At 44.7% G+C, this 23,618-nt stretch overlaps 1 protein-coding gene across 6 annotated transcripts in view; it reads left to right on the forward strand.

The window, feature by feature from the left end:
- The first annotated feature begins 415 nt into the window (after positions 1-415).
- MYLK3 (myosin light chain kinase 3) overlaps positions 416-23,618 on the forward strand; it is a 57,149-nt gene continuing 33,946 nt past the window's right edge. Inside the window, exons 1-4 of one of the 6 annotated variants that reach the window (XM_027513704.1) lie at positions 6,407-6,474; positions 11,765-12,574; positions 18,412-18,502; positions 19,217-19,565. In XM_027513704.1, coding sequence (XP_027369505.1) covers positions 12,098-12,574; positions 18,412-18,502; positions 19,217-19,565 — 917 coding nt within the window. In that variant the 5' untranslated portion in view covers positions 6,407-6,474; positions 11,765-12,097. Of the gene's footprint in view, positions 828-5,454; positions 6,475-8,033; positions 12,575-18,411; positions 18,503-19,216; positions 19,566-23,618 lie in introns of those variants that run through there. The other 5 variants (XM_027513708.1, XM_027513706.1, XM_027513707.1 and 2 more) reach the window with 5 other exon arrangements.

A 23,618-nucleotide genomic window follows, 5' to 3' on the forward strand; every position in this document is an offset into this window, starting at 1 on the left:
TTTTCAGGTGATAACTCTTATTACCTGGTGGATGCCCCAGTGACTTTCTTATTTTTCTAGAGGTGATTCTGAATGGTCATTCCAGGACACGTTAATAAATGGACCGTAAAAATAAACACTGCAACTGGAGACTGGAAGTGTAAATTCAGTTGCCTATCAGGAATGTAATCTGTGACCATGACACTTTGTCCATAGAAATGAACAGAGGGAGGGCTGGACTGGTCTGGGGGCCTGGTTCCCAGGCATGTAAGGATTATTTCTCTCTGAGGGCTGGACAGGAGCCGAGCCAGAGAGTTTGCCTTTGAGCTGTTCCCATTTGTTCATCCAGCTCCCAGAGAGACGTCATTGCCTTCATTATGGGTTGCTCTGGGCTAGTGATGGAGGAGTTAGCAGGGTGGCCTGGAGTGGCTCTCTGCAGGCTGGTGCCAGCTGACACATGCCACTTAGGTTTCCAAGGAGCCAAGCTGTCCCCACTCACGCATGGCTGATGCACTTGTGGCTAAATGCGGTGCCGCTAGGGCCCCAGGCCAGATTCAGGGCAGGACATAGAATGCCACCTCCATCACCAGGGAAACAGTGGTCTGCGTGCATGATTTAAACCAGGGCCAACAAGAAGGCTCAAAGGCACGGTCAGCAGAGGAAGGGAGACCAGAGAGTGGCTTGCATGGATTTTGTCTTGGGTTCTGACTGTTGACAAGCCACTTAACTGCCTGCATGTTTAGGTTTATCTGCATGTAAGATGGAGGGAACAATACGCATCTGACAGGGGACTTATGAAAACAGCATTTCTGATAGACCGCTCGGGATCCATGGATGGAAGGTGGTATGTAAGTGCAGATGGTAAACTGGTGGTGTGTGTGTGTTTTCAGCAGGTGCCTTAAGGGCATGTAGACCCTCCAGAAAACACATTTAGAGTCTGACCAAAAGCAGACAATAGTAAAAACTAACAATCTTAAGTGCATGGATTTGTCTTTGGTTTTGTGCAGCTATCAGGGAATTACATGTGTAATTCAGACTTCAAAACTATTTTATTTTCAAACATTGCTGTGATTAGTCGTACTTAAGGCTCAAATCATTTGAGAATGCTGTAGTTGATTGTTTGCAGATGTTTGCCAACTTTGCTCTAAAAAAATTCCCAAATTAATTCTACTGTAGTTTAATGAGTTGCATGTGTAGTCTGGAATGTTTGTTTCCAAGTCGGAAGGGGGCAAAAATCTATTTAAAAATCAGTGCAAAGAGGAATCCTTTCTCTATCCCTGGGGGTTTACTGTTTCTGAGGAGTCCTGAATCTGTTACATATACATTTGTTGTGTTCATTTAAGGTTAAGCAATCATGTTAATTTAAGGTTAAGCAATCGAGGTCTGACCTCTCTATAAGGTTACTAAATGTCATTTTCTGTCAGCTGGGTTCCTGGGGGAGTCTGTTCTTGGTCAATTAACCTCTCACTTGTGCATATTGTTGTCTAGAATAATTCCTGTGGGTCCAGATGAATCATGACTATTACAGAAAAAAAAAAAAAAAACCCACAAATAATACACTTAAAAGTTAGAATAATTATATAAATGAAATATAGAAAAGAAAGATCATCTGCAATTCTCTGATGCAGAATTAACCATATTGGCATATATGTATATTTTAAACAAAAATGGGATTCTAATGTCTGTACTTGGCTGTTTTGCAACCTGCTTTTGGGGTGAAACCTTCACCTATTGGATCTGGGAGGAACACCATAGATCCTCAGAGTGTCTGACCCTGTACAGTGAGGAGGGGTCCTGCTTTGGTTGCAGGCATGGCGGTGGGGAAGTGGAGGTGGAATGAGGGCCTCAGAGCATCAGTCAGCATTTATGAAAGGAGTTTCAAAGACTTGTTCTCTCAGATGTCATTCCACTTCCTTAGCGCTAATGTGTTTTGGCAACAGCATACATCCCAGAACTGGTAAACACTTGCTGCTTTTAGTTTCTGTGTGGATGACAATCCTGTGCCCTCCCAATCCATTTACATTCCATCAGATCCACTGGTTCCTCCTTCCTCCCTTTTTTTCCATACTAACAGAACTTGGTAAGGCATACAGAACAATGCACAAATCTTATAGCCTTTTGGATTGAATACTACAGACCTGTATGCACATATAAAACATCTCCAACATCCCAGAAGTGGCTCTGTGTCCCCTCTGAGTCAGTCCCTCCTACCTCTAGGTAATCAATCTGTTCAGTCTTAGACACGAATTTTACTATGTTATTTCCCACCTAAAAACATTCCACAGGATTATTGTCCCTTTATCTTGCCCCTTGGGTCTAAATGTCTCTGCTTGACTTTCCAGGTCCACTTTCTTAAGAGTCCTGCCTGCTGGATCATTTGGGCCTCCATTGACACCTCCTGGCCCAAGACTAGTATCTGCACTGTCACTCCCATCTGCCAGACTATCTGGAGCTCTGTTCACTCCATGCCCTCACCTTTCCCTGGCCTGCCTGAATCTCACCCATCCTTCAAGGCTCAGCTCAAGTCCGGTTCCCACCAAGAAGTCCTTTCACTTTGCTAAAATTTGTTTCCAATTTCTTTACCTCCCACTTACACTCTGAATTGGTTGACATCAAGTAACCAAGTTTCTGCAGAGACTTGGGCCCATGGAAGGCAGGCCACTCTGCCATTCCTACTTACTATTCCCAGTGACCCTCCACAGTCAGCAGCACAGTTTTCCAAACCCTCCCTCCTTCTCTCACCCGTTCTCTTGCATCATGGGGCTGCCTCAGGTCTGCTGCTCCCCAACCCCAAACCCTGCTCCCGGTCTGAAGCCCCCTCTTTCCTTCCCCTTCTTGGTGCTTTGCTACCCAGCTCACCAAATTCTCTCCTGCAGACCTCAGATTCCACCCATTCTTTAGATTTGACAGGAAAAATCCTGAGACCAAGCTCTCCTCAGAGGATAGGGACAGATTGAGGACTGAGAATTTGAGCAGATGAAGGTGGGCTGCTTTTTTATCAGATACGGGAGGCCTGGGAACACTGGTACATCACATGATTTTGCCCTATCCCACCCACATCCCTCACACCCAGCAGTTAGTGGCTGTCCCGTCTTCTCTGTTGTTCCAGTGTGTTACCCTTGCTTCCACCCAGACTTTCCACCCTGAGCTCACAGGTATCAGCACAGCAAAGGGTTTAAATAAGATATTGCTGTTAAAGTGCTTAGCACAGTGTCTGCCATGGTCAGGCTCAGGGCTAATATAAAAAGCCTGCAACTCTTTCTCTGATTCCTGTCAAGCCAGGTGTGTTAGGGGTCTCAAAGTGAGTGTGTGTGTGTGTGTGTGTGTGTGGCCAGAAACCCTACCTACTATAGTGAACACAGGCCCTGGGGCCATGGCCAGCTCTGCACTGACTCTCCCTGGGACCCTCAGTCTCTTCTTGAGGAAAATAAGAATCATAATCCATGCAACTTAGATGAGTGTAAGTGTGAGCACACATCAAAGCGCTTGGCAGGTGGGGACACCTTACCAGTATGAGCCGACAGGCAGTACAATATGTTGGCATGAAGCTTATTGGCCTAGTTCCAACTTGCAAATAAAATTGTGTTTCTAAATTAGCAGTTGGAAAATGCAGCCCCCTAGAGAAAATCGGGTTCTAGACAAGATGTTCCAATTAGACTCCTCCGGCTGTAAGCAGGCTTGGGAGTTTGGCTGCCTGCATTGATATACAGGGTCTTACACACTTACAATAGACACACTTACAATAAAAGTCTGTCTAGTCAAAGATATGGTTTTTCCAGTAGTCGTGTATGGATGGGAGAGTTGGACTATAAAGAAAGCTGAGCACCGAAGAATTGATGCTTTTGAACTGTGGTGTTGGAGAAGACTCTTGAGAGTCCCTTGGACAGCAAGGAGATCCAACCAGTCCATCCTAAAGGAAATCAGTCCTGAATATTCATTGGAAGGACTGATGCTGAAGTTGAAACTCCAATACTTTGGCCATGTGATGCAAAGAACTGACTTACTTGAAAAGACCCTGTTGCTGAGAAAGATTGAAAGCAGGAGGAGAAGGGGACAACAGAGGATGAGATGGTTGGATGGCATCACCAACTCGATGGACATGAGTTTGAGTAAGCTCCAGGAGTTGGTGATGGACTTGGAAGCTTGGCATGCTACAGTCCATAGGGTCGCAAAGAGTGGGACATGACTGAGCAACTGAACTGAACTGAACTGAACACAGACTTTGGAAAGTGACTTTGTCATCCCAAGCCTCAGTTTACTCACCTGTGAAATGGGGATATAGTTTCTTTGTCTTAGAATTGTTGTGGGGGCAAAAGTAATTTATGTGACAATGTAGCACAGTGCCTGACACATAGAAATGCTTGATAAATAATAGTCCTTTATTTCCTAAATAAGTGTTGCTCTGGACATGTTGAATGAATTAATAGCTGCTAGTGCGGATTTGATTTATGAGGGTCCTTTTTGTTCTTCTCTGATATTTTCAGGCTTATTCCATCTGACCATGCTCGGCTGGGAACAATTTTGACTAGGCATGTGAGAAAGGAGTTTACAAAGTGAAAAGCTTCAACCAGGGGTAGAAATGCTGCCTACAGAAGACAGTGAGATCTGGGAGCAACCCCACCAGCCACCTGAGAGCTAGCGAGGAGGGTCCCTGAGGCCCAGGCCTGTCATGAAGCTGTCGTTTCCGTCTCTGCTTCTTCAGAGCTCCCAACTTGCCTCTGGTTTTATTCCTAAGTGCAATTCCTGGATTCATCCTGGCAGGACTTTTGGTATCTTTCTGGGTAGGCAGATGAGATAAGCAGTAGATGATTTTCTACAAAAGAATAAGTAACTATTATAATATCTAGGGGCCCCAACCCTGTGCCCAGTCCCCCCACCCCCACGCCCCATCTCCTCAGACAACTGTCCAGGATGAGCCTGTGGGCAGAGGCCAATTTCATGACACACACACCATTCTCAAATCCAGCAAGCAGGGTGGAGATTTCCATGGTCACTCTGAGGGCAACAGTTTGGTCCGGTCTTTGCCTTTGACTTACTCGGTGGCCTTTAAAAAGCCCCTTCTCCTCTCCAGATCTCAGACTGTACATCTACAAAATGATGTGGTTGACCCTTACAGTCTCTGAAGTTCCTCCTGTCTCTGAAAGTGGCAGAGTGGTGTGAGTTATCAACCTGGGTTGGAATTCTGGCTCCACTGTTTTCTGACTGTGTGGCCTTGGGGGAGCCCCTTAAGTTCTTTAGATTGATCTCCCTCTGTAAAATGAGGTGATAAATAGTAATCTACCCTATAGGGTTGTACATGCCTTCTCAGTCCCTCAGTCATGTCTGACTCTTTGCAACCCTGCAGACTGTAGTCTACCAGGCTCCTCTGTCCATGGGATTTTCCAGACAAGAATACTGGAGTGGGTTTCCTCCTCCAGGAGCTCTTCCAGGTCCAGGGATTGGACCCAAGTCTCCCGAGTCTCCTGCATTGGCAGGCAGATTCTTTACCACTGAACCACCTGGGAAACCCACACTATAGGTTTGTAGCAAAGTCTAAATAAGACATTTGCATTTAAAGTACTTAGTACAGAATCTGCCCATGGTCAGGTTCAAGAAAGCAAGCTAAATATCAAAAACCTGCACCCCCTACTCTGATTGCTGTCAGTCAGGCCAGGTGAATTGGGCCCTGGAGTGATATGTGTGCATATATGTCTGTCTGTCTGTGGATGCATGCCAGGGCATGTGGAGGGTTTGGCCTCCCCCAGAGCACTCTGGGTAGATCTGTCCAAGGAGCCTCCCTGAGGGTAACAGCTGAGTTGGAGCAGGCATCTCATTCAGCAGAAGCCACCGCTCATGGCCTTCTCTTCACTGCAGCATGTCCCAGTCTTTGAGGCTCCAGATATCTTCATTGCTTCTTGAGTAGTTTTACTTAAAGAGGCAATTACTGATCCCTCCCAGCCTGGATGTGAGCAGCCCCCATGAAGAAAGCAACCTGTTCTATTGCTGTCCAGGGCTTTGCTCTGTCCTGGAGGGCTGCTGGAAGGCAAGGAGTCTTAGCTCTTCTTCTGGCCCCTGCACCCAGGTTCTGGATTTTGAACTCAGGTCAGCTCTGTCTGAGGACTCAATCCCTTCTTTTTTCTGTTGTTGGACCACACAGCGTTTGTTTCACACTGGACACTCAGCTAAGTGATGCAGGAAGTAGGCCCCCAGGAAGCCAGATACCGCCTAGCAAAGCAGATAACCAAGTGAAGCCTCTGGATGCCTCTGGGGCCCGGGGCAGGCTCAGAGATAAGCGGAAATGCCAGGCTTATCGCTGCAGCCCGAGTTCTAGAGAAGCCATCCTGGCCAGCCCACCTCGTTCCCTGGGCTCCGGGCAGTCGGGCATCTCTAAGCAGAGTAAACACTGGGCTGGCACGGCCGCAGCAGCAGGACAGGACGCTGTGCCTCACTCCGGCACTTCTCAGTCCCAGCGCCAGAGGCCAGCAGCGGGCGTCGAATTACACCCAGATATTTGCGGTAAGCAGGCCGGTCTGCTTTGAAGTAGGAACCCAAGTAACAACTATTAGGTTCACAGGACAAAGGGAGCCTCAGTGAATCTGAGTCCTCTTGGACCAAGAAACTCCATCAGCAGAAACTTTTGGTTGATGAGTACAGCCTGGGGGTGGTCAGCACAGGCCTTTCCCGATGTGGTGGGCAGACAAGGCCAAGGGGCAGCTAACCCCAAAGTTGTCCACGTTGAACCCTGCGAGACTTTCTGAGGTTCTGTTTCATCCCTGGTTTCCTTTCGGGAGTAAGTGCAGCTTCGTGGAGGACGTGTTTGCCCTTTCTGGTTGCACATCATGAGTGGTGCATGCGGGGTGGTGGCCTGGGGGAGGTCAGGTGGCTGGGGGAGCTGATTTAGGTTTGGGAAGACACACCCTTGTCCCCTGCCCCTACCCCACAATGAGGTGACTGAGTAGGCTGCCGTGCTGGTGGGCTGTCCGTCTGGGCTGGGATGGTGAGGGGTGGTGAGTTCCAATCTCTACTGTTTTCATGTACTTACTGTGTGCCAAGTGCTGTGCTGAGTGTTTTGCTTATCTGAATACTCAAATAGCCCTGAGGCTATTGCACTGTTATGAGCCCCTTTTACAAATGAAGAACACTGTGTTCAGGGAGGTTAAGTAAGTTCCAGCTGGCCCTTACGGGCACTTAGGTGCACTTACCTACTTGTATATATGTGGCCTCAAGATACGTGGCCTCCATCTCTCAGAAAATTGTCTTATTTGACTTTGTTAGAACAAGACCCTTCACTGCCTTGTGCTGCCACACTTGTTATGAGTCCACAAACATGCAAATTCTACCACGTTGGCCTCCCCCAGATGTTGTACCTGTGAGCTCCGCAAAACCTACTTCCCATCCTGCTCCCCAGCAGCAAACACAATGAAGTCTTTGAGCAGTTCTTTCTGGTGTTTGCTTCCAATTCTCTCCTCATCAATTTTGTTCATTATGTATGGATTTCCTTTTAAGAGAAATGAAGATTTAGCTCTCTCCATTTTCCCTTTACAACTCTCATAATATTATATATCACTGCTTTAACTTAATACAGTATTTACTTTATTATGGCATAATATAATACATATATAATGTAACATTATAATGTGTGTGCTGTGCTTAGCCACTGTCTGACTCTTTGTGACGCCATGGACTGTAGCCCGCCAGGCTCTTCTGTCCATGGGGATTCTCCAGGCAAGAATGCTGCAGTGGGTTGTCATGCTCTCTCCAGGGGATCTTCCCAAGCCAGGAGTTGAACCCAGGTCTCCCACATTGCAGGCAGATTCTTTACTATCTGAGCCACCAGGGAAACCCAAGAATACTGGAGAGAATTGCCATTCTCTTCTCCAGGGGATCTTCCCGACCCAGAAATCCAACAAGGGTCTCCTGCATTGCAGGAAGATTCCTTACCAGCTGAACTACCAAGGAAACCCAAAAGTCTGATGCTCTACCAACTGAGCTATCCAGGCTCCTATATAAATATTATTCATTGAAAATTCAATCATGTACTTAAAAATTTTTTTTTAATTTTTTAGTTGGAAGATATTGCTTTACAATGCTGTGTTGATTTCTGCTGTACAACAACGCAAATCAGTCATTATGTATATAACCCTTTCCTCTTTTGCCTCCCTCCCCTGGTCCCATCCCACCCCTCTTGGTCATCACAGAGCTCCACGCCAGTCTCCCTGTAATCGTGTATTTTGATTTCATTCTTTCCTGGACTCCGATTTTCTTGGAGACTCTGATTCCTTCTGTTCCCCTTTTGCCCCGTGGCTGGCATTGTACTGATGGCTAACATCTGAGCACTCACTGTGTGCCAAGCTTCGTTCCAGGCGCCTCCCAAGCATTCTCAAATGACCCTCCTGACAACTCCATGAAGCATGTGCATTGCTATTATGTTACACTCCAGGAAGTACAGACTGAGAGAGGTTAAATAAACTGGCCCACGATCCTGCCTAATAACAGGCAGAGGCAGGAGTTAAATCCTGGTCATCTGACCCTAGGCCCCATACTCGTAACATTTTACATGTCTTTAACTCTATTATATTTCATAATGTCTGTAGTATTTCTTTGATAAATTCCTTTCCTCTTTCTTTCCTTTCTCCACCTGAACTCCAGTTAATTAGATGTAGGACCAGCTTAATCCACTGTCTCTCTTTCTTTTTTCTCCTATTGTACACATCTTCAGCTTTCAGTTCTGTTTTCTGGAATATTATCTTATTCCAGATAAGATAATATCTTCCTATCCCTGTATTGGATTTTTAAATGTTAACATTCATATTTGTAATTCCCAAGACCTTTTATTCTATGCTTGTTCTTTTTCCACAGTACTCTCTTCTTTTTCAATGGATGGAAGAATCTTTCACACTTTTCTGTGGTTACTAATGAGAGCCTTTTTTGAAACTTTCTTGTTTCTTTGTTCCCTGTTTCTGCCACAATATATTTCTGTTTATTTGTTTGGGCTCCCCTTTTTATCTTGGGAGCTTTCTCTGAATACCTGGTGATCCCTTTTTTCTGTGCATATTTCAGAATAAGGCACTGAAACCTGGCTGGTGGGTTGAGGCTTGTTGATCGCTTGGCTCTGTTGAGGATCAGATGATCCTCAGAGCATAGCACTGTTGTACTGTGGACCGCTGCATCTCTTCAGAAACAGATCTGTGATCTGCAGGGAATGGGGGGCAAGAGAAGAGTCACGGCTTTGAATGGACTCCTCAGCCTTGAGTTTCTGCTCCCCTCTTCCTCCAACTGGGATCTCAGGGTCCACAAGCCTCTCTAAGGTTCTTCAGGAAAAGCTGGCTATCACCATAAAGACATTGGAAGACTCTTGGGGTTCAGTGCACACTGATACAGCCTCTGGCAAACAGAGGTCTGTGCCTTTCTGGGAGTGGACTGGCTGCCAGTCATCACCCAGGAAAGATGAGGTGTCACTGAACTTGCTACTCTGTGACCATCCAGCTTGGTTGCCTCTTCTCTGACCTGTGTTCTCTTGACTTGGTGGGTGGAATGCCTCCCCTGTTCTCTGGGCAGGCACCATTGCCCCAAAAGAATTGCCCATGGCTCTTGCTGTGCCCTCTAACTGAGGGAGCTGGAGAGAAGCCATGCACCCACCCTCAGAAAACGGATGTGCTCATAAACTCATTTCTTCTGGAGGCTGAGAAATGAAAGGGCTTCACAGTTGGTGTTCATCAAGGAGGCCTAAGGACTTGTCCTGTCGGCATATTCTGAGCTTTCTCCCAGAGGCTCCTAGAGTTTACTTCTGGGAATTGTGAGGGCTTCTTGCCCTCTGCTCATCTGATTGTTCTGGGAAACCCCAGCTGCAGCCTCCTCCTTCCACTTTCTCCCAGGGATCAGCCCAGCCGCCTGCTCCTATTGGCGCCTCCTTAGTTCATTCCTTCTATATAGTTGCCTTGAATACCTACATCCCAGGCATGTTGGTGTGCTGGGGATCATGGCAAGCCAAAGGGGTGCTGTTCTGGGCTCAGGGGCCTTCAGAGTAGTTCTGGAACAGTGGATGACACAGCAGACACATTCACAGTAAACCCGCTGACTTGCAATTACTTGTCGCTTAAGGGAGACCAGGGGCAAATCCTTTTGCAATTCGAATAATTAGCTTTTTGATATAAATAGATGTCTGGGACACTTACTTGTGACCATTGTGTTCATCTAGACTTTCAAAATATCTTTCCAGACTTTATTAACCCAGGACTTGCCTGGAAGCAGGCTGCTCTGAGATCTCTAGAGCAGCGGTCATAGTGAAGCAGCCTGTGCCAAGCATTGGTAGGAACGGTCTCCCAGAGACGACATCTGTCTCTTTAGACTGTGGGGACTTCCTTTCACAAAGATTATCAGGACCTACTGAAGGACATTGTGCTGAGTGTTAGACTTCCAGAGCTTTCTCTAGGTGGACATTTCCCAAGGTTGGGTCCAGGGAACCGCAGTTCCACAGGGAAGTGTTCAGCAGGAAGTGCGGGGAAGGAGTGAGTCCCCGGTCGGATGCTGATTTCTTCCTGTGGCAGATGACTGTTGCTGAGGTACAGAGTGAGTCCCCAGCTGTGTGCCCAGTGTGCCTCAAATTTCTTTTTCCAAGGACAGTTTATCTGTGTGTTTTAAATCACAATAAATGTAATAGACCAGTGCTCTTTGGAGCATGCTCTGGGCCATTCCACCAATGACACCTGGTCTGTGCTCCGAGAAACGGGTCTGGCTTTCTATATGGGCTGCTAAGGGCAGTTGTCCTGACAGAGGAGGGTGGCGAGGGGTTTGTGGTCAAGCTGCCCACTGCATTTACCACTCATCTGCAGCTTCAGAAAGCTAAATGATCCCAAGGTGCTTTTAGACGTCAGAGTTCCAGGTCGAATTTATTCTCATAATTGCTTTCATTCAGAAGGAGGGGGTTTAAGGGAATGCTAATGCTCACCTCCCTGCTGCTGGCCTTCACCAGAGATACGCTGTCCTCAGGAGGTTGTATGCCTGGGGCCACCTTGGACAGAGTCCCTCTCTGGCCCTGCTTTCTCTCTATGAAGACCTGGAGGCAAGTGGTGCACGTGGACTGCTCCCTGGCAGCCTCAGGCACTAGGGTGCCCCCTTGTCCCCCACCTTAGTGTCAGCTTGAGCGTGTCCTTTTGTCTACTGTATTATTGACGTTTCTGTGAAAGTTTCATTTGAACCAAGGGTTTCTGATGCTAAAACATTTGGAAACCACTGGAAACACGGGCCCCTTGCTCTCTGAGGCCCTACTGTGTCTGTTTCAGTTTTGCAGTTTACAGACTGAATGCCTGATGCCTGTGTAGTCATCCTTGCGGGAGAAAGGGGTGGCTGGCAAATGGTCCCCAGAGGGCTCTGCAAGGAACATGGCCTGCATGATGACGCTTGGGGAGTAACTTAGGCCCTTGCTAGCCCCTCACTTCTATTTTTAGGTACAAGTGATTAGTGTCTGGGGGCCCCATGTGGGGAGGGACATGCACACCCACCTCTACAGCAGCCTAAACACCTTTGCGGTATCAGCAAAGTAGGGGCAACAAAATTTTGTTTTTAATTTGCAAAAGAATCAAATTTTTTCATCATGGCAAAGATCAGAACTCTGTTGAATGGCCTCGCATTTCTTCCTGTTTTGGTCTTGCTTCTTATTGTGAATTTGGTGTGTATGTGGTTTGGGTGGGAGCCATGTACTTCTCAGTGCTTTGGGTCTCTTAAGTCCTTACTCTGCCCTGGTGTTCCTTATAGAGTCCAGCTTTTGGGACGTTACCTAAAGGATTCCTTTTCTTCTAACCTTTAGTTTCAGCTACATGAACGCCTGCCTGTCCTGGGCAGATTCTTAAAATATTTGCCCATCAGCAGCCTCTCAGAAAGGAATGTTAAATGCTGCCATGATGTCAAAGGGGCCCCGAGGAGAAGGGCCTGGGCCAAGCCCAGCCTGTCACTCATGGCCACAGCAGAGTGGGAGATAAGCAAAGGCAACGGCTTGTAGAAAGCCTGGTCCTCTGGGCTCCCTGAACAACCCAGGCAGTCCCTAGCTAAAGAACAATGAACTTCCAGACACCACTGCCCAAGTGAAAGCCAGAGGTCTGTGGCTCTTCCGAATCTGCACTCTTGAAGAGTCTTCATCAGGATGTCAGGAGCCCCTAAGGAGAGTTTGGGGCCCCAGGGGCTACCGGGGCTGGGCAAGGCCTGCTTAACCACTATGGACAAAAAGCTCAACATGCTGAATGAGAAGGTTGACAAACTGTTACATTTCCAAGAAGACGTCACGGAGAAACTGCAGTGTGTGTACCGAGGCATGGGCCACCTGGAGCAAGGCCTGCACCGGCTGGAGGCTTCCCGCGGTCTGGGCCCGGCTGGGGCCGACCGCTCCCCACCGTCTGATGCTCAGGCTGGGTGGCCGGAGGTCCTGGAGCTGGTGCGGGCCGGGAGGCAGGATGCCGCCCAGCAGGGCGCCAGGCTTGAAGCCCTCTTCCGGATGGTGATGGCCGTGGACAAGGCCATAGCTTTGGTGGGGGCCGTGCTCCAGAACTCGAAGGTGGTGGATTTCATCATGCAAGGGAGTGTCCCCTGGAGGAAGGGAAGCCTGGCCGACGTCCCTGAGGAGGTTGGTTCCTGCTTCTGTGCCCCGGTGCCCTTCTGGCTGGAAGGGAGGTTCAGGGCCCTGGTGGGTTGCCCAGACAGGAAGCTAGTCTTCGGAGAGCGGGAGTGCTGTTGTCTCCTCTAGTGTCTCCTGCATGACTTGTTGATGGGAAAAAGGAGAGATGGAAGCTTAAAGGCCATAGGTGGATTTCCAGACAGGGCAGGACGTTTGGGTTTCTCCCTTGTGCCCTGGCAAAGACCGTGGGGCCCTGGGCAGTGCAGGGCGCCTAAAAGTGGGGGACAAATGAGCCACCAGGGAGAGGAGGGCAGTTACACTTATCTGACATCCCAGGGACTTCTCTCCTTACACCTGGGGTGGGCGAGAGGTGGGGAGCACTCAGTTTACCCTGACAGAGTCCCTCCTTCGGAAACACAGACCCCCCTTCCTGTCCCCAACCTTGTGCTGTGTCCCTGAGTGGGCGGAGTATGCAGCTGCCTGTGGGGAGATGAGTGTTGACAGTGGCCCACGGGGGACACAGGCCGGGGCCAGAGCCTGGGGGTGGTGTGGCATTTCTGGGAGTGGCTGTTCCCAAGGGTTGCATAATCAGATCCACTGGCTAAAGGACGCTTGGCTGGGGTGCAGGGTGTCTGTGTATGCATATGTATGAGGTGTGTAAAGGCAACACTCTGTTTGGGAGCAGCTAAGGGTCAGCCACCTAGCAACTCGCAGATGATGGCCTGGAGCTACCCTTTCAGATCTTTGCAGCTCTCCCCCTCATGGAATCTGAGCTTGACTCTGTGTCAGTGACTGAGGCTTTCCGGAGCAAGGCTGCAGGACTTTGCCTTCCTCCCCACCCCCAGCCAGGCCAGAAGTCACTTTGCAGACCCCTTTCCCTCCTGGCCTGCAGCTTCTCCACAGCAGGCCCCTCCCGCGCAGCTTTCTGCTTTCTGCACCTCCTCAGAGTCGAGCCTGTAGGGAAGATATGACCTTCTGCTCCTGACTCTGATAACCAACCTCAGCTTTAAAAAAGAAAAGAAATCTAATTTATGCACATGGCAAAAATCATTCTCCCTCCTACTCATCCCCCAGTCCCCAGGACAACCCTCCTCTCCCAACAATCATAGGAGCCTATTTCCGGTGAAACCTTCCTGACAGAGACTGTTAATCTCTAAGCACATTGGTATACACACCACCCTCTTTGTTTTGTTTTAACTAAAATATTATTCACATTGTACTGGGCTTGACTATTTTAAAACTTTTTTGGGCATTATTTTGGGCATTGTTTCATATTTATATCTAGAAAGCGTTCTTGTTCTTGTTTTTTAAGTTGCAGAGAGTTCTATTTTTGAGAATGTGTCTTAATTTGTTAATCAGTCCCATATCATTGTGTACATTATTTCTCATTTTTAGCTTTTATAAATAATGATGCAGTGACTATCCATGGAATAGTGAGTTTATCTATATGACACACTCCTAGAAGTGACAATGCGAAGCCAAAGGGTAAATTTATACAATAAATAAAGCCAAACCAACCTTCAAAGAAGTTATTCTAATTAAGTAACATACGGGAATGCTTGTTGCATTCCTATTTTTGCTAACAAAGCATATTCTCCAGTTTTTCATTCATTGTCTGGCAAATGAAAACATCTTATTATGCATGTGTTTCTTTAAAAAAAATTTTTTAATATAAAAAATGTCAAATGAATAAAAATAGATTAGTATAATGAACCTTATCAGCCCACAACTAGAGGCTGTTTCCCACCCACTTCCCTCTTTCCAGATTATCTAAGGAAAATCTGAGACATTGGATCATTTCTTCCATATGCAACTCAGCTAATATATCTAAAACATAAGGGGTCTTTTAAAAAACATTATCCTGATACCCTTCATATCTAAAGGTAAACAGTAATTTGATGTTACCAACCAGTGTTCAAATGTCCCTGATCAGCTAATGTTTTATTTGTTTACTTTTAAAATTTGTTTATTTGAGTTAAAATCCAAATAAGGCAATCAGTTATATCTTTTTAAAACAAACTTTTTTTTTTTAATTCATACATTTTCCCTCTTTTCCATTTCTTTTTTTTGCCTTTTTCTCGATTTTTAAGAATTCTTCATATATAAGTGAAGTTAGCTGTCACACGTGTTGCAGATATTTAGGCATTTCTGGATAAGGCAAAGTCACGGAACTTTCTGTTTTCTTGCCACAGTTCTTGCCTGTGATTGATCTGGAACATGACTGATCTCTCTTCTGGTCTTTGTATTTAATATACACGTCAGTAGCTATCTACAGGGCTAGATCTAGTCTCCCAGTTAGGCTGTCAGCTCCTTACCTTACCCCCGTGAGAAACCTCTGCTTCCTTCTGTGTGCTGGCAGGGCTTTCTCACAGAGGGTGTCAGAAAAGGGGCCATTAAATAGCTGAGACTGAGCCTCAGCTTTTAAACACACTGTGGATGCTGAAAATAGTGCATTGTGGAGACTTTCTGGAGATCCTCTTCTATTTCCTAGGAGAGTATGGGCATTGCAATTTGTGGCAGCGCTGGCTGCCAGGACTTCATGAAGCTTCTCCTCAGGCCTGGATTGCCCAGTGACACTTCATTTGGTAGTAGCAATGGATCAGATTATTACTGGAAGCCATATGCTATCTCATGGATGGAGTCAGGCTCAGCCAGGGTGTACAGAATCGCAGTCAAACTGCCCAGAATGCATCAGTCCTCAAGGTGCCTAGGTATTTGGGGTTTATCCTCCTTCTTCTGAATACATCAAAACAAGGCTAGGACCAAAAGATTGAGCTTTGAAGTCAAAATCCAGCTCTGCCTGTGTGTGTGTGTGTGCGTGTGTGTGTGTGTGTGCATGCACCTCCCTCTACCAAACACAGGGGGAGGGAGAAGATAGTCTGAACCCCACAAGGTCTGCCAAAGGACAATCTGTTTGAATCAGTCTGTTTGACTCTTTCTCTACTGGTAGGTGAAGTAGGAGGCAGCCGTGATAATGCTTCCAGTTCCCCAACTACGGGGCTGGCAGGACAGAGTCTGTAGAAAGAGACCCAGGGAGAGATCTCTGTAGAGCAGGGGATCCAGGTCACGATGATGCTGGTGATAATCATGATGACAACAGCCAACCTTATTAAGTGTTCCCATGTGTTATGCTGTTACCATTAAGAGGGCAAAACTTGCTGTCCTGGAATCACAAAGACATGAACAGGAAACAAGACGAGAGAAGTGGTCACAGGGTAGGAAAATCAGTGGAACCAACCTGGAAGCAAGCAGAACCCTGTGTACTGCCCTCCGCTCCCACCCCAACTACAAAGGCCCCTCCGCACTCCCTACCTTTTGTTTGTAAAAAAGCTGAAGTCTCCCAGGCCTCGCTGAGTCACAAAAGAGCGGACTCAAGCAGCTAATGATTAGGACACTAGAGTCACAGACCCAGTGTCTGATGCACGCTCCTGAGTTGTTTCACAGATACTATAACTGCCACCAGAGGGAAAAGGCCAGCTGCATATTGACCAGACTGCAGCCATGCCATGAACTGCTCCATCTTGAGCAGTACTGAATTTATGGCTAGGGCAATTTCAAGAACTGGCCTCAAGAGAATGGGATTAATACTGTTGTTCATAATAATCTATAACTTTGTGGGTATTAGAATAATTGTAGCTTGCTCTGCCCGTATGTGTAAGCAGGAAACTAAAATTGTCAGCAAAGAGATGGTACAGATCCATGTCAACATTTTCACTCTGAAAATACAGTGTCCTATGTCAGCATGAAGAATTTACAGAAGTCAGACAGACCCCTAATCCCATAGGAATGGAATATGGCACCCTGTGTCCGCATGAAAGAGTTACAGAAGATGGATTTCCCCCCATAATTCCATAGAAATTGAATGATGTTTTGACAAGTGGGGATTTGTAAGCAACATTTGGCAAGAAAGAGCTCCCTGTAGGAGCGCCCTTTTATCTTGTCACCAAACTTAAACCAGGCACCTCCATGCTCTACTCACCTCTGACCCAAGCACCACTTTCAGATCTTTTAATCACACAATCCTTTGCCTAACATGTTGGTTCTTTCTGTAGATCAAAGAACTAGAAATGAAGAGTAAGTAATTAACAGATGACCAGATCTCTTCCCTAGTTTCTTCTTTAGTAATCGGGCAATGTAACTAACTGTGTAAACAAGCTGTGAGCAAGGTAGCCTCCACAAGCCTACACAACAAGCCTGCACACAGTCGGGGATGCGGATGACTCTGACTCCTTACCTCAAAGATCAACTGAGGTTACTTTCTTCTTCCCTTTTAAAAACTTGCATGGCTGAGCAGATTCTTTGGAGGTGGTTTTTGGGGGAACAGAGTCTACCATCTCCCCAGATTGCTGGCATTCTAATTAAAAGCAACTTTCTACCAACACTTGCCTCTCTCAAGTATTGATTTTTGAGCAACAAGCAGCTGAACCTGATTCAGTAACAAACCTAACCTTCATCCTTAGTGTCAGGGAGACATGCAAGAGAGGTGAGGATTGTGGTGCCCCAGTTAGAGGGAATTGCTTCAGCTGATTTTTGCCTTTTGGGCTTGGAGTTGACAGGTCATCAGATTTTTTTTTTTTTTTTCAAGAGAAGCTGGAAACCTAGAATTTTTTCTAATCAGTCTTATTAATGTATAATTTCCATACAATAAACTGTATATATACAACTAAATATGTACATCTTAAGTACACAGTTTAACAAATGTATATACACTAATAAGCACCGCCACAATCAAAATGTAGAACAATTCTCTAAGCCCAAAAGGGAGCTTAGAATTTTGATGTAAAATGCTGTGCAAGCCAAATAAAACTCTAGTTCTTTTTGGACTCTGCGCTCCCAGTTGAGGCCTCTCTGGCCAAGGTAGGAGAAAGGGCCTTCAGTCTCTGGGCTTAGACCAGACCTGGGTCTGTGACAAGTGCCAGGAGGAATCTTAGGGGCCATAATCTAGATGGGGTTTAAACCCAACCAGTCTGGCTCAAGCGTCCTATTCTATAAAGTCAAAGACTCAGAAGCACCAGGGGGACCCAACAAGGGTCAGGGCACCTAGAAATATTTGCACTCAGAAATACTGAGCGGTCTGGATGATTTCAGGAGCACAGCGCATGGTGTGGTCTGGTGTGGACCATTCAGTTAAGGAAGAACTGCTGAGAGCCTGTGTGTGTGGGCTCTGAGCATCCTACACGATCCACTCTATCTGTCTCAGACAGCATAAAATCACCAGAACTAATCACCTTGTGTTGGGAGAACTCCTCAAGAAATTCTACAAATGAACTCCCTCAATCCTCCCACTGCTCTGTGATTAGATATTCTCCCCATTTCACAGATGAGAAAAGTGAAAGGCAGAGAAGTTAAGGATCTTGTCAAATGGTTAAACTGGGTTTAAATCCATCAAGTTTAGCTCAAGGGTCCTCTACTATAAAGAGATAACCATGGGATCCACCTACCTAGCTCCCAGGCAGATATTCATTGACAGTGACACTCCCCCTACAAGCGTGGATTCAGTATCCAATCCAAGCCAACACTGGAATAGTCATAACCGACTAATCTAAATTGACTCAAATTTATTTTCCAAGCCTGATCTAGTATTTTGAGGTCTGGTCTACTTAGATAGGAGACTAGGTCTGCACCTTACCTGCAATACAGTAACCCATTTGAACGGACTTGGTAACCTTGGGAAAACCTCAGTGTCCTTATCTCTAAAATAACAATAGTAATTCGTACCCTCTAGTATTACTGCGAGACTACATGAAATAACCTAAGTGTTTCTATTTCAAGCCCAAGGTAGGTACTCAACAAAATGTTTGTGGCCTCAGTGACGACAGTGATAGGTTTTATGGTCATTCTTTTAGAACAAAGAGCAAGTGGAAGAGAAAGAAGCAAAACCAAAGCACACGCTGAGCACCAGAGGTGTACAAGCTGAGCTCAGGGGCCCGTGGGAAGGTGAGTAGGGCCCCATTTGCTTTATCCCACATGGACACCCAACAGTTTCAGGGTAAAAATATCACCACCATAACAAATGTGATTACTGAAAAACTGCTGAAATGTCTTCTTCCTCTTTTTTTGAAGTTTTTTTTTCGTGTTTATCCCACTCTATATTGCTGTTTATTTCACTTTGCTTTAAATTTTTAAGGATTTTTTTAAGTTTAATTTTCTTTTATACTTTTTGCATAATATTTACATGCTGCCAAAGCTGAATTGATAAAACAAGCTATACTAAGTCTAGCTTCTATGCATGTTCCCTGCATCTCATTTTCTCCCCCACATTTGTAACCATTTAAAACAATTTTTGTCTTATCTTTCCTTTGAGGTCAAGTCTCTTCAGACCACATTATAAGTGGTTATACACATGTATGTCTGTGCTTACACACACACACAGCTTCCCTTTAGACAAACAGAAACACATCACACACTTCTCCACTTCGTTTTCTCCATCTGTATAACCTGAGATCACTCCATAGCCACATATGGAGATAGTCCTTTCTTCCTTTTTATGCCTGAGTGGCCCTGGTTTAGTCAAATAGCTCCATCTTGCTGGTCACTCGGGTTATTTCCAGTCAGCCTAGAGTTATAAACGTGGTTCACTGAATGGCCTGCTACATATTCTTTGGAAAGTTTCCTCCAAATGAGAGAGTTATTCTGCTTATTTTCCTATAGAGAGCCAGAAGGCGGACCTGCCAGAGGGGACAGGATCTGACCTCCCTACCCAGACAGAGGCCCCACCAGAGCAGAGAGACGGAATTTCTGGCCCAACTCAGGTGCGCCCAGAGGTGGAAGTCCAAGCTCCTAGAGCATCCAGCAAGAACCCCGGGATTGGCCTGGAACTGTCTGTGGTGTCTGAAAGGGTCAGTGAGGCTCCCACTGGCCAGGAGGCTGCATTGAGTGCAGGACGAGGAACATCACCCAGTAGGCCTGACCCTCGGCCCTCGGTGGAGGGCATGAGGCTGACTCCAGCACCTCCAGCTCAGGCCAAGGCAGCTCACGGTGGTGGAGAAACACCTCCAAGGTAAGGCATGTGCCTCCAAGCTGGGAAAGGAGGGCGGGGAATTAACTGCAGCCCCTAGGCTAGAGCGTGGCCAAGGGGACAGCTGCTCCTGCAGAATGTACACTGTGCGCAGTGCTGGCTAGTCTCATAAGGAGGAGGATAAGAGAAGGCCAAGGCCCTGCTTTCGGGAGCTTAGAGCACTGGCTCTTACCTGGCACCCATAAGAGTTACTGGAAGGAATTTTTAAGATACAAATGAACAAAGATTCTGATTTATTCAGTCTGGAACGAGGTTCAAACATTGTTTGTTTGTTTTTAAAGCTTCCCAGGTGAGTCCCACGTGGAACAAGACTGAGAATTACCAGTTCTGACAGCAACAGTAATAGCTATAATGCCACCTAAAAGATGGGGTTCACAGAACACACCCCAGGTGACCGTCATTGGCTGAGCATTTCACAAATATCATCTCATTTTATTCTCAAAACATCCCCAGGAGGTATCCTCAATTTATTGATGAGGATTCAGGGTCAGGTTGCCCAGGGTCACACAGCTAGGGGTTCAGAGTTGGAATCTGAATCCAGGTGTTTCTTAGTTTATTATTGAGGTATAGTTGATTTACTATACTATATTAGTTTCAGGTATACAGCATGTGGGACTTCCCCAGTGGCTCAGTGGTAAAGAACCCTCCTGCAATGCAGGAGCCGCAGGAGATGTGGGTTCAATCCCTGTGTCAGGAAGATTCCCTAGAAGAGGGCATGGCAACTTACTCCATTAATCTTACCTGGAGAATCCCATGGACAGAGGAGCCTAGTGGGCTACAGTTCATAGGGTTGCAAAGAGTCAGACATGACTGAGCGACTGAGCATACATTCATGCGTACAGCATAGTGATCAGATTTTTTATAGTTTACACCCCATTAAAAGTTACTATAACATAATGGCTATAATTCCCTGTGTTATACAATATATCCTTGTGTTTTTCCAGTTTATACATAGTACTTTGTACCTCTTAACCCTCTACCACTAATGAGCACCTCCTCCCTCCCCCTCCTCACTGGTAACCAACCAGTAGTTTGTTCTCTGAGTCTGTTTTGCTATATATCTTAATTTGCATAATTTTTTTAGATTCCATATATAAGTTATATCATACAATAACTCTTTCTCTGTCTGATTTACTTTATTAAGCATAATGTTCTCTAGTTGATATACATTGCTACAAAAGGCAGAATTCCATTCTTTTTTATGGCAGAGTAGTATTCCATTGTACATATCTACCACATCTTCTTTATCCATTCATCTCTTGATGGACACTTGGGTGCTTCCATATCTTGGTTATTATAAATAGTGCTGCTATGAACACTGGGGGCATATGTATCTTTTCAAATTGATGGTTTTGTTTTTTTCTGGATGTATATCCAAAATTGGAATGGGCTGTGTTATGTGGTAGTTCTATTTTCAGTCTTTTGAAGAACCTTGATACTGTTTTTCATAATCACCTCCCCATTTACATTCTCAGCAACAGTGTATAAGTGTTCCTTTTCCTTCACATCCTTGCCGACATCTGTTATTTGTAGTTTTTTTATGATAGGTGATCTGACTGTGTGATGTGATAGCTTGTTGTTTTGATTTGTATTTCTCTAATAATTAGCATTGTTAAGCATCTTTTCATGTTCTTTTTGGTAATCTGTATGTCTCATTTGGAGAATTGTCTATCAAGGCCCTCTGCCCATTTTTTTCCTTGGGTTGTTTGGTTTTTTATATTAAGTCTATATAAACAAATAGGCTGTTTGTATATTTTGGATATTAACCCCTTGTTGGTCATATCATCTGCAAATATTTCCTCCCATTTGGTAATTTGTCTTCATTTTTTCAATGGTTTCCTTTGCTGTACAAAAGCTTTTAATTAGGCCCCGTTTGTTTGTTTGTTTGCTTTGCTTTTATTTCTTTTGACTTAAGATACAGATTTTTTTTTAAGTTACTATAATTTACATCAGACTATTCTGACTAACCATTCTTTCCCAGGAGTTTTATGTGTGGGGTCTTATATTTAGATCTTTAATACACTTTGAATTCATTTCTGTATACAATGTGAAAAAGTAGAACAGTCTGATTCTCTTGCATGTAGCAGTCCAGTTGTCCCAACAGTGTTTATTCCAGAGGCTGTCTTTTCCCCATTGTATGTTCTTCCCTCCTTTGTCATAGATTAATTGACCACGGGTGCATGGGTTTATTTCTGGACTCTATTCTGTGCCATTGATCTATGATTCTGTTTTTGTGCCAGTACTATGCTGTTTTGATTATTGTAGCTTTGTAATAGAGCCTGAAGACTGGGAGGGTTATTCCTCCAGCTTTGTTCTTTTTAAGCAAGATTGTTTTGGTAACTTAAGGTCTTCTGTGGCTCCATATGAGTTTTAGGATTATTTGTTCTCATTCTGTAAAAAATGTCATGGATATTTCAATAGAGACTGCATTAATTCTGTAGATTGCTTTGGGTAGTATGCCTATTTTAACAATATTAATTCTTCCAATCCCAAAGTGGGATATCCTTCCTTTATATCATCTTCAGTTTCCTTCATCAGTGTTTTATAGTTTTCAGAATAAATGTGTTTTATCTCCTTGGTTAAGTTCTTCCTAGGTATTTTTAAAATGTGATTTTAAAAGGGATTGATTTTTTTACTTTCTCTTTCTGATAGTCCACCATTAGCATATAGAAAATTAACAGATTTCTGTATATTAATCTTGTATCTTGCAACTGTATTGAATTCATTTATTGATTTGTATAGGTGTTGGGTAGAAACTTTAAAGTTTTATATTTAAAGTATCATGTCATTTGCAAAAAGTGACAGTTTTCTTGTTGAATAGTGACATTCTTTTCTTTCATTTTGGATGCCTTCTATTTCCTTTTCTTGTCTGATAGCTGTGTTTAGGAGTTCCAATACTATGTTAAATACAAATGGAAAGAGTGAGATCCTTGTCTTGTTCCTGAATTTAGAGGAAAGGCTTTTAGCTTTTCACCACTGAGTGTGATATTAGCTATGAGACTGTCATAGTGGCCTTTATTATGTTGAGATGTGTTCTCTCTGTACCCACTCTGATGATAGTTTTTATCATGAATATATGAATGGATGTTGAATTTTGTCAAATGCTTTTTAGGCATCTATTGAAATGATCATGTGATTTTTATCCTTCCCTTTGTCATAATGATGTATCACATTGATTGGCAAATATTGAACCATCCTTGGGTCCTTTGAATAAATCCCACTTGATCATGGTGTATTGTTTTGTTTTTTTTTTACATATTGTTGAATTTAGCTTGCTAGTATTTTGTTGAGGATGTTTACATCTATATTCATTCAAAGATACTACCCTATAACTTGCTTTTATGGAGTATCTTTTTCTGGTTTTGATGTCATTGTAATGGTGGCCTCATAGGATACATTTGGGAATGTTCCATCCTCTTCAAGTTATTGGACTAATTTGAGAAGGATAAGCCCTAGCTCTTTTTTTATAGAATACAAAAGAGAATTACCCTGTGAAGCTGTCCAACCCTGGACTTTTGTTTGCTGGGTTTTTAAAAAATTACAAATTTAATTTTACTGCTAGGGGTCAGTTTGTTCAGATTGGCTGTTTGCTCTTGATTCAGTCTTGGCAGGCTGTATGTTTGTGGAAATTTGTTGATGTGTTCTGAGTTATCAAATTTGTTCATATATTCTCTTCTGATATTTTTGTAGTTCTGTGCTATGTGTTATTTCTCCTCTTTCATTTCTTTTGTTTGTTTTTAATTAAAGTATAGTTGATTTACAATGTGTTATCTTCTGCTCTATAGCAAAATGAGTCAAGTATATATATGTATATATGTATTCTTTTTTAAAATGTTCTTTTCCATTGTAGTTTATCATAGGATAGTGAATATAGTTCTCTGTGCAATACAGTAGAAACTTGTCCTCTTGCATTTCTTGTGTATTTGAACCTCTCTCCTTTCTTCTTGATGGGAGTGGTTAAAGGTTTATCATTTTGTTTGTCTTTTCAAAAAGCCGGGTCTTTGTTTCATCAATCTTTTCTATTGTGTTTTGATC

This window comes from Bos indicus x Bos taurus, chromosome 18, assembly GCF_003369695.1.
Source record: "Bos indicus x Bos taurus breed Angus x Brahman F1 hybrid chromosome 18, Bos_hybrid_MaternalHap_v2.0, whole genome shotgun sequence".
In the NCBI taxonomy this organism is placed as follows: Eukaryota; Metazoa; Chordata; class Mammalia; order Artiodactyla; family Bovidae; genus Bos; species Bos indicus x Bos taurus.